The sequence below is a fragment of the Takifugu rubripes genome, chromosome 12 (assembly GCF_901000725.2).
Source record: "Takifugu rubripes chromosome 12, fTakRub1.2, whole genome shotgun sequence".
NCBI lineage: Eukaryota > Metazoa > Chordata > Actinopteri > Tetraodontiformes > Tetraodontidae > Takifugu > Takifugu rubripes.
This window is the reverse complement of record NC_042296.1, coordinates 12,159,171-12,169,909: the sequence shown is the minus strand read 5'-3', so window position 1 is coordinate 12,169,909 and position 10,739 is coordinate 12,159,171. Positions and strand designations below refer to the sequence as shown.

Here is a 10,739-nt window from a genome sequence, read left to right as displayed (position 1 = left end):
GCGGCCGTCCTGGATTTATTTGCACAATCCGATTTATGAAAGCATTGATTATTTCCTCCTGGGGGGGGGGGGGTCGCTTACAGACTGTTCTACAATCTAATAAAGAATCAGGGCTCATGTGGGAGCGATTAAGCAGTGGGTCTGTGCCCTGACGAGCTTTTAATGTGGCTGCTAATTAATAAATGGCCTTTCAAGGTTCCGTTATTGAGACGTTAGAGCCTCAACGTGCACGTGTGGGGCAACTTTTCTGCTGAGGTTCCTTGTTTTGCAGTGACTGATGGAGGCGGCGGCGGCGGCGGCGGCGGGGGGGGGGGGGGCTGGGGCAGAGGTGGGCGGATCAGAGCCAGCAACAGACGGGTGAATATTAATAAATATAAGAGGCTCATTTAGCAGCGTGTCTGTTTAAAAGTCATCTAGATTCAATTATTCCACAGAACTAAAATATTACCCAGAATTCCACCCCCCCCCCCCTTTAAGGATTCTTTAATCTTTAATCATCTCAAAGAAACCAAGAATATTGTGATGGCACAAAACTTCAGAACTTCCTTGTGGGGCGAGAATTCCCCTGGTGTCACGTCGAACCTCCACATTCCGTCGTTGCTCGGGTTTCTTCCGAGTTTAAAGCGGATCAAAGCATCAAAGCCGCACCCACAAAAGGCCGAAGTTGGGAAAACAAACCTGAGCTGTTGCTGGATATTTATACCGGAGTGTGTTTTCATCAAAGGAGGGTTCAAGGAAGGAGTGTGAAGGGAAGCCACATGTCTGCAGGAGGAGGAGCAGCGCGTTCCAGGAGCTTTAATAAAAGCTGCGCACACACACACACACACACACACACACACACACACACACACACGACGCTGGCACGCGTTTCATGTGTTCAAATGGAATAGAGAGCAGGAGGAAGATGGGATTATTTTTCTGTTTTAACCTTTTCTGTGACAAAAAGGGGGCAGAAATCTGAATAATCCCGGAATATTCAGCGAATGTCGCTCCCTCCCTCCTCCGAATGGATCCACAGTTCCGCCGTATCGGTGTGGCGTTCATCGCACATTCCTACAGATTGAAGCTTTTGAATGTGTTTGTTTTCACTCGACAGCACTGAAAGACCAGATCGCAGCGTGGAAGAGTGGGAATCGGACCTCGGCCGTGTTCAGGAGGCAGGAAGTGGAACGGGAATCAATGATCGGACGCCTCCATTATTTCCTGCCCAACGAGCAGATTAAACGGACGTGGAGCCTTTAGGTAGGTGCAGCTCTGATGCTCTTCCTGCCTTGTTAGAGCCACCGAGAGCAGCCGTCTGCCTGGAATTATGGGTCAAAAGCTTCCTCAGCCTGGACACCTCCTGGCCCCTGGGGGCCTCTGGGGGCCCCTGGACACGGTGACCAGTTGAACTGTAGTGAGTGAATTAAAGTGACTTGGCCTAACGGCACATGTAGGGCCGGGGGAATGACCACCATAACTCCCCCTCCCTCTCTCCCCCTCTCTCCCCCCTCTCTCTTCCTCCCAATCCCCCCCTCTCCCCCTCTCTCTCCCTCCCTCTCTCTCTCCCCCTCCCTCTCTCCCCCCCTCTCTCCCAATCCCCCCCTCTCTCCCCCCTCTCTCTCTCCCCCTCTCTCCCTCTCTCTTCCCCTCCCTCCCTCCCTCCCTCTCTCTCTCTCTCTCTCCTCCCTCTCTCTCTCTCCATCCCTCTCCCCCTCCCTCTCTCCCTCCCTCTCTCTCCCCCTCTCTCCCCCGCCTCTCCCCCCTCTCTCTCTCCCTCCCTCTCTCCCCCTCCCTCTCCCAATCCCCCCCTCTCTCCCTCCATCTCTCCCTCTCCCCCCCCCCCCCTCTCTCCCCCCCTCTCTCCCCCCCTCTCTCCCCCCTCTCTCTCTCCCTCCCTCCCTCTCCCTCCCCCCCCCCTGTGTTTCTTCTCCACCACATCGATTTGTACCACTTTGGGCCTTTGGTAATTAAACAGCATTGATCCGCCGCTGCAGCCACGAGATGTAGGAATGTGCTCCCAGAGGGCTGGTACAGAACAGGTGTCCGTGCACACGCCTGGGTTCGCGCACGTGTGTCTGCCCCCCCACAGCCTTGGATTATGGGGCAGAGTTGCACCCGTGCCCCCTCGCCTTCGTTTTGATTGTTTCCCCATCCACGTTGCTGCTCCAGCCGGGGGCCCCCGGAGCTCCGCTTCAATTACCCCTCTGGAAGCTCTCAGTCGGGTGGACGTGCACACGCTTATTAAATGAAGATTGTGAGGCAGAGAAGTGATTGATAAGATGCATAAGCACCGCAAAGACTCATTTATCCCTCCGGACACACACACACACACACACACACACTCTTCTTTATTCCATCTGGGTGAGCACAGTAAATCTATGGGCTGCAGATTGCTAGCACTGCACATTTTTAGCCCAACACACGGGGAGCTTTGCCTGGGCCGAGCGGGGGCCGGGATTTGCCTATAAATACACCTCCAGACTGCTTCCTCACGCCATTGCAGTCGGGTCCGCTCACACTTGATGTGCCCGTGCACGTGTGTGTGGCTGTGTGTGCATGAGAGGGAGTATCATTTTTCATTTCTGTTTATTCCTGCAGTTTATACAGAACCGTAATCTCCAGTGAAATACTGCGGCGGCCTTCCGTTTGATGCCCCTCGCTGAGTTATGCTTGTCAGAGCGCCCGTCTCTCCTGCTTCAGCCCCTCATAAATCCCATGAATTACCCCTGTTCCCCCCCTCCATTAACTCTCCCCTCCTCTTCCTCCCTGTCCAACCTCCGCCCATCTCCTCGTTCCGGAGCGAGTGATCAATTAAGACTCCGTCCAGCCTGGAGTGCGCGTCAGCAGTTCTCCCCCCCCCCCATCCCAACGCCGTGGGAGAGACGGGGAGCCGAGCTGGGTCGTTGGGGAGAAGCGGCTCCTTTATGACAGGATGGGATGTTCCGTGCAGACGCGGGTCAGGAAAGCCGACGTTCATCTGCCTGACGTCTCCTTGTTAGATCTCCCCCCGGATCGATCCCGAAGAGGTGAAGAGGTGATGCCCCACCCACCACCCACTCACACACACATACACACATACACAAAACACACAGCTACAAATGTGTATTAATGGGATGAATAATCCCCCGCAAATGCAAAGTTTTAGGTTTTAATCCTAAAGAATGAGGGCGGGGGCCGCGGTGGGGCAGCATTAACGGCGTTAATGGGATTTGTGGAGCCTTTTTGAAGCCACTGCGGAGGAAAACCGACCCCCATCCTGGGGTCCAGTGGAGGCGTTTCAGAAGGAACCTTCGCTCTGGTTCTGGCAAGTTGACCAGAGGATGAAAAAAAGAGAAAAGTTCTGTTGGATGGGTTCCAGCTCTCTGCTGCTCCGTCCATCCAAAGGTCGTTACAATCTGCCAAAAATAAAGACTTCAGATGAACTACGGAACGTTATGGAGCCTGAACTTTTATACACATTTGACCAACATCATGTAACTGCAGCAGATCAAAAGCTCCAGCAAGTCTCATTTATCAGTGATGGGAACAAATGTATATTTATATATATACGGATATTTGAAAATGATTTTTTTTTACAAAACAATGATTAAATTAGGCTCCGAATCCCCAAAACAAGAATCTGTTCAACCCTCATTAGCAGAGCTGCAGAACAGACCCCAGCTCCTCAAATCCAGACTCAAAGAACCCGATTTAGCCGTTCCGTCCTGCTGGAACACTCCAGTGAACCCGAGACTAAAGGTTTTAGGTCTTCAAAGGATCGGGAGATAATCCCCCCTCCTATTTTGTCCCAACTTGTCCAAACTGCTTCGGCGGCTGCGAGCATTTGTCACGTTCCACACGAGATTGGGCGATAATTTCAGCCATTAAGGCTCCATTTTTGGGGGAGCGGAGACGTCGGACTGATTAGAAACTGTCAGGACACGAACGAGATCCGATCGAGTGTCATCTGTGAGTTTAATTCCTTCCTCCTCCCGAACGGGGCGAGCGTCCTCGTGGTTACAGCCGTGGCGGGAGCGAATCGAGAGTTCAGCCTGAAGGTCGCGCTTTAAATTCAAACCTCGAATTCAGCACGCCGTCATCTGGCGTCATTTTCTCGTTGTAAACAGCTGCAAAGTCACCGAAGACGCCTCAGAACTACCAGATATCTTCTTCCCATCGTCCTCTTCTGTATCGGAGAGGCGAGCGGTCGTTTCGGATCGATCCGGCCTCTCGGATCCAGGCGGGCGACCACATCAGGAGATCTTTTTGTGATTACTCCCTCGCTCCTGCAGCTGGTGGCCGCCGCCTTGTTCGCCAGCTTCGTTTAGGCTTCGATACTCCAGAGTTCTGATAGTCGCAGATTGGAATCGATGAGGTCTGACTGCAGTGGTTCTGGAAGAGAGATGTCTTTTAAAGGGTTCTCGACCCAAGGTCGCTCCCTCTGATGGTCATGTGTTTGAATAATGGATGAGATCCGCTTCTGCTCGTCTCCGATCTTCAGCCCTGATCTCCATCTGCCGGCGTCGGGAGGGAAGAGGCCTCATTCCTTCATGGCCAATGAATGTATGCCCCCCCCCCCCCCCCCCCCCCCTTATCCCCGCTGTCACCTCCTTCCTTTACTTTATCCATAGTGGCGTCTCTGACACCCCCGTAAAGGGTCGTCTTCGCCGCTACGGGGAATAAAACAGCCAATATCTGAATCATTTAACCTCTTGTTCTTTCTCTCTCCTCTTTTATTTTTTTTAATTGTATCTTTTTTCATATTTGTGTGTAAAACCCGTCTTTTCCTCCGCTGCGTCTCATCCTGCCCCCATGTTTTGGATTTGGGTTATAAAATGTGTTATAAAACGTTGTTTTGGGGATTTGGGGCCCCTCCCTCTTTGGTCCTTCCCCTCCTGCTCCTCTGGCTTTCCTTTGGTTCCCCTCCCCTCAAACGAAGTCTTTGGAGATGGCCTCCACAAAGTTGGGAGCGGACATGAGGATGGAGATGGTGCAGATGATGTTGAAAACGCTGAACGCCACCAGACACAGGCGGTCGATCACCGCGCCCGCAAACTTCCACTGGTCGGCCGCGCCGCTGACCTCGTCCTGTTCCCGGAATCGATCCGCCACGAAGCGCACCTCCTCCAGGATGGCGTGCAGCTGGGGGTCTCCCACCGCCGAAGCCGAGCACCCTCCCAGACCTCCGCCCCCCCCGCCGAAGCCCCCTCCGCTGGAGACCGTGCTGGGGCAGCCCGTGTCCATATTAGAGGCAGGAGGTGGTGGGGAGCTGCAGAACTGAGACGGCAGATGTGGAGGTGGGCTTCCCGCTACTCTTGGAGGACCGGTGGAGATATTGTTCCTCTGGATGGGCTCCGGGAGCCCTGCGGAGTCCTCCACGCTCTGGAAGCCCAGGTAAACCAGGTTCCCGTTGTTGTTGGCGCTGGACTGGGCGTGGACGTGGGGCTGCCCCGCGTGCAGGCCCCCCGGCTGGAGAGGGGCCAGGCCCTGAGGGTGCAGCGGGTGCAGGGCGTGATCCGGAGGGTTGGGGATGCTGCCGCTCTGGGAGCCCGAGGAGCAGCGACGCAGGTGGGGGGCGCAGGGGGGCCGCTCCGGGCTGTCTTTCTCTCCGGGCCGCTTCATGCGCAAGAACCAGGCGACCCACTGCAGCAGGACCAGCTGAACCTGAAACGGGAAAGGTGGTGGAATGGAGGTGGTTACCCATAATAAGGGCGGAGACACGACAGCTGAAGCAGCAGGAATTTACTCTGACGCCAACAACACGGTGATATTTCATGCCGAAACGCATCTAAATGTGTGTATAATAAAGATGTGTGAGCCAGCGGCACCTGCCGCGTGTGGATGACGCCGCGTGCCATTAGGTAGCGCTCGCTGTCACGCTCCAGAGAGGAGCTGCATTTGGTGAAGAATAAACCCTCCATTATGTGCACTTCTTGACTTCCTCTCATCATTGACGCTCTTTGGTGTTATTACAGGGCTGCAAAGGCCCGAGTGGGCTTCTACTAACAGGAGCTCTTAAAGCTTCCCCCCCTGTGGCTGAAGCTAAGCAATCATTTGACTTTCCGCTGCCGTTAGCTCCCTGCTACATTGGCTATGGTTTTATAAAGTGAACAAGCCAGGAGAAATATGAGGAGAACATCCTCCCACAGGTGACTCTGATCTGCACATCATGATTAAATCCAGAGGAGTGGGTTAAGTTCTCATAACCAGGCGATATTTGTGATTTTTAGCCAGTGTAGTGATAGTTTAGAATTATGAGTGATTGATTCTTAAATACTATCAGCTAACGTGTAATTCTGTTCCAATCCTTGAAATTCCAATACATTTTCCTGGTATTTTTCCCAGTCTTCTGTGCTCTAAAGAGAATCTGTCCTCTGGAGGAAGACCACGTGTCCCCTGGACTAACATACTGGAACAACTGTGAGTCCTGATGGGTACCGGGAGTCCAATCAGAACCTTTGTGTCCGGATGGCGCAGCGAGGGTGTTTAGCGGGCAGGTTGAGGCTGCTGCCGATGTCGTCGATGCTGTCGGTGTCCAGGCTGCCACGATCAGATGGCTGCTCGCACCGATCTGGGTCGCATTAGTTAGCGTGTTAATTGGCCATCAGAGCGTCCGAAGAGGCCATCCATCAGCCGAGCAACCTTTCCACGTATCGATGCGCCAACTGCTCCATTTATGCGTGAACTTTGTTCCAATGCCGGGAAGAGTTTCTTTTTTTCCCGGATACTTTTCCCATCCGAGTGCAGATTTATCACTTATTTCAATTTAAGAGACATTTTCAAAAACAGGAGGATTTGCATTTTTCTGACAGCGCCAAACAGAAGGCGAGGCACCTAAAAGTGTTAAATCAAATCCGCCCACATCTGCGGAATCTTTGGAAAAGCACTGCGAGGCAGACTGACGCCTCTGCGTGATTCACAGCCGAGAAGGTCGGAGACTTTCTTTTTATTTGAGAGGAGGCAGCTGGCAGAGTGTGGCCCAGGTAGCAGAGCAGATGGATGAGAGCAGGGCGGAGCGCCGCTGCTAAAACAGAGCTTAATGAAGGCCAATGCATCAGCACACAGCTGCGATCTACAGGCTCACCCATTTGGGCATGTTTCCCCCGTTCGGATCGTGATGGTGGTACTGCAGAACCACCACGGTGGCGACCACTGACATCCCCACGATGATCATTATGCTGGCAAAGTACTGACCTGGGAGAGAGACACGCTGTCACATTCCACCATTTACACACTGTAGCTGCACTTATATATTGTAATCGGATGATTGGGCTTCGCACCGATGAGAGGGACGGAGTCGGAGGTGGCCGGCATGATCTCTGCCACCAGCAGCATGAAGACGGTCAAGGACAGCAGGACGGTGATACCTGCGGGCCAGAGAGGGGAGAGGCGTCAACGTCCGTCCCGCCTTTGGAAACGCTTCGTCCCACTTGTGCTGAGTCGCCTCGCTGGCATAAGTTCTGAGGCAGGACCGTCTGACTAAAGCCACTCTGTCCCCAAGTCTCTTCCATCACATTAAGTGACAGAGTGTTTTCCTGGAAGGCACTGAGCAAGCTCTCTCCCCCTAATCAATCCCCCGGCTTTAATTACATCAATAGGTTAATTGGCCGTGTTTCTGAGACTTGGCTTTTTTTCCCCCCCGTTAGAGAAATGCTGCCTCGTGCAGTCGGCGCCGAGCTTGAGACGCTGCGACGGCGCCGTCGCTGCTTTCCTTCCTCAGATTAAAAGATATTTGGCCATCAGACAAATCTGACGAAACGTGGGTGACAGACACAGATGTGCTCCGTCTCTCCGCCTTTCGTGCTGCTTCCCGACTCGTCCTCATCCGATACGTCTGAATTCCCCTTCCCACTCTCGCTGTCGTCTGCATTTCAACCCGCTCGCGTTCCCGCCCTCGTTTCCTTTTTTAAGAAAATGTTCATTTTGCTCTGCCAGTGTTGCCTCCACACTGCAGATGTTTCCACCATGCATTGCTGCACTGGCTTAGTTTGTGTTGTTCTACTGTTCAAGCAGTATTTTCAACAGGATTCCAATCATTTTTTACATTTTTTACAGTCCAAACTGCTGAATAAGTGTATTTTCTGTCGGCTGGCCTCAGGTCGTACCATCCCTCACAGACTGGACACTTTTCTTTTACCCTCAGATCTTCTATAGTCTGGCTGATATTTACTGTTTTCAATGGATTTAATGTGCGTGTGTAACGTGTCTGGAAGCAGTACTCTGCCGCACAGAAAGGGGGCGACAGCGAGCCGACAGGTTCTCGTCGCTGCTGCTAATTTCTTGATGAACTTTTAACGTTAACAAAGACCTTTGACCCTTGCACCTGTCAGGACATCACCGATTCCGACCGATCGAATGAAACGAAGTTAACGCTAACTACCAGCTGGAGGGAACCCTCGGCAGCCACGCCGACGGGCTGCACCAGACTCAACGACGCTCATGACGGATCGCCAGGAAAACGCCATCATGCATAATATTTACTCGTTATGTGACGCGGATGACGATCCCAAACAGAACTTAAATGCTCCCATCAGTCGTGTGATAGAGACGTTGAAAACGTCGCCTCACCCAGCGAGATTTTCTCCCCCGAGTCCGCCGGCAGGACGAAGATGAGCAGAGTCATCGACGACAGCAGCACGCAGGGGATGAGAAGATTCAGGGCGTAGTAGAGCGTCCGCCGGCGAATCGCCACCACGAACGTAACGGCCGGGTAAGGCTCCTTACAGCAGTCGTAAAAGACCTCGTTCCTGGTCCCAGGAACCCCTGGGGGGGGGGTGGAGACAGAGAGGAATGGGCTTTTAGGCTCTGGCAGATTCTCGTTAAGGCAAAACATCACTTATATTCACCGATTAGGTCCCATTCCCCGTTGGCCATGTAGCCCGAGATGTCGGCCTCGTTCATCTGGAGGTCCAGCAACCAGCCGTCGTAGGTCCAAGAGCCGAACTTCAGCTCACACCTCTGGATGTCGAAGGGGAACCAGCGGACGTCCACGTTGCAGGTGCTCATGAAGATTCCTGAAAGGGAGATGAAAGGATGAGCGGCTTCGCAGGGGTCCGGACATTTCCTCCAAACCCAACCAACGTGCGTTTGTTCTCTAAAGCTGCGGCACCACCAGCATGTAAATGAACGACGTGCACGTCCACAGAGACCAGAACAGAACCGGGCTGGAGGAAAAAAGCCGTGTCCACAAATGCGCCCTGGCTTTGCTGGGCAGAACGAGCTCGTGCGCTCTGGCCTGATCACGCCGCCGAATAAACACGCCGGCGTCCTGCAAATGTAAGTACGGCGTCAGACGGCGCCTGCAGGGGTCGCGAGCAAACCCCGACCCTTCAACTAATTACACACATAAACCCAATCAGCCTGTCGAGATGAGCCCACAAAGCCGAGTTGTTAATTAAGTCTCGGTGCTCCAAAGATGCTTGTTATGAAGCCGTCTGCATGCGAATCATGCAAATGACGTGGAATTAACGAGTAGCCGGAGCTGGGAAATCAAATTATTGACAGCGAGGGCTCTGATATGATCACCTTTAGACTTCATAGGCGTAACAGAACCTGCATCCCGGCTACAAAGACGGCCGACTCCGAGCCCCCTCCTGAGTGCTCGCAGACGTTGGCCGATCAAGGCGTCGGGCTGTTGCTCGCTGGGGAGGTGGCGTTTAGCTTGGTGGCCTAGTTCAGTAGGCGGGTGTGAGGATGGAGAAGTGAACCGGACCAAAGCACATTCAAACCAGATCAAAGGACGATCCAGCCGTTTTGATGTTTTGGCGGAGCACGACCTGCTTCCGTAATTTCCAGGTTCCACCTGCAGCTAAAGTCCCATAATTGGGTTTTTTGCAGCATCCACCAGCAACTTTTCCCTTTTTGTTCACAGAGGGAAAAGAAAGACACACCAGGTTTTCCACTCGGCTTGTGCGGGGCCATTAAATATGAATCCAGCATGTTGGGAATCATCCATTTCGCCATTTACTCGGGCGTCTCCCCCGCTCCCCCCTCCCCTCCTCCGCTATCTGTGTACTCAGTCTCTAATTGGCTCTGGTCCAAATCGCAGTATTAAGGAACCGTGTTTACCTTCAGCAGCAGCCCATTAATATACATGGCGGCTGAGTGGAAATGATAGTGTGGCTTTCCGAGCACTTTGCTGCGGCTCCACCCCACCTGGAATCCAGGGATTTATACTGAGCCCGTTGTAATCTGAGAGAATGGGAAGCCTCGTGGGGCCCCAGGGGGGCCGTTACTTTCACAGGCCGGCACGCGTCTGTTTCTCCACAGGAAACGGACTCCTGCATTTTCTATTTATAGGAGTTCCTCATATGCAGCGGCGTAACAGGCAAATAACCAGGGATGGAGTTTTATACTCATGAATTATTGAGGGCGAGTTTAAAAACACAGGAGAGTTTGCTGCGGCCCCCACCGCGGGAACATGGCGGCAGGAGGAGTGGGAACAGGAGCGGGGGCGGGGGCGGGTGCTCACCTGGGGGCTGGTACTCGGCGTAGCCGCTGGAGTTCACCAGGACGTTGGTCTTGAAGGTGGAGTCAAAGTCGTCATCTGCACTGAGGAAGGAGGCACAACGTGAGGTGGCGAGGGGAAAGGCGCCGCGGGGGCGTCCTCGCCTGTTCTTACCTGTTGTAGAGCAGGATGTCCGGAGTCCAGATCTGGTCCGTGGTGAAACGGAGGTTCTTCACCCCGGGATGCTCGCTCTGGTTCCACTGGAGGTAGTGGTCGAACCAGCTCTGAGACACACACACACCTTCTTCATGTTTACCTGGGCCTCGTTTAC

At 53.5% G+C, this 10,739-nt stretch overlaps 1 protein-coding gene across 1 annotated transcript in view; it reads right to left on the bottom strand.

Annotated features, from left to right (window-relative positions):
* Positions 1 to 4,542: 4,542 nt before the first annotated feature.
* Positions 4,543 to 10,739, bottom strand: part of chrna11 (cholinergic receptor, nicotinic, alpha 11) — an 8,260-nt gene continuing 2,063 nt past the window's right edge. The window contains exons 4-10 of the mRNA XM_003969344.2: positions 10,583 to 10,692; positions 10,433 to 10,512; positions 8,808 to 8,975; positions 8,530 to 8,724; positions 7,242 to 7,328; positions 7,046 to 7,155; positions 4,543 to 5,625 (exon numbers count right to left, since the gene is read on the bottom strand). Of these exons, the coding sequence (XP_003969393.1) occupies positions 4,891 to 5,625; positions 7,046 to 7,155; positions 7,242 to 7,328; positions 8,530 to 8,724; positions 8,808 to 8,975; positions 10,433 to 10,512; positions 10,583 to 10,692 (1,485 nt within the window). The 3' untranslated portion in view covers positions 4,543 to 4,890. The remainder of the gene's footprint in view (positions 5,626 to 7,045; positions 7,156 to 7,241; positions 7,329 to 8,529; positions 8,725 to 8,807; positions 8,976 to 10,432; positions 10,513 to 10,582; positions 10,693 to 10,739) is intronic.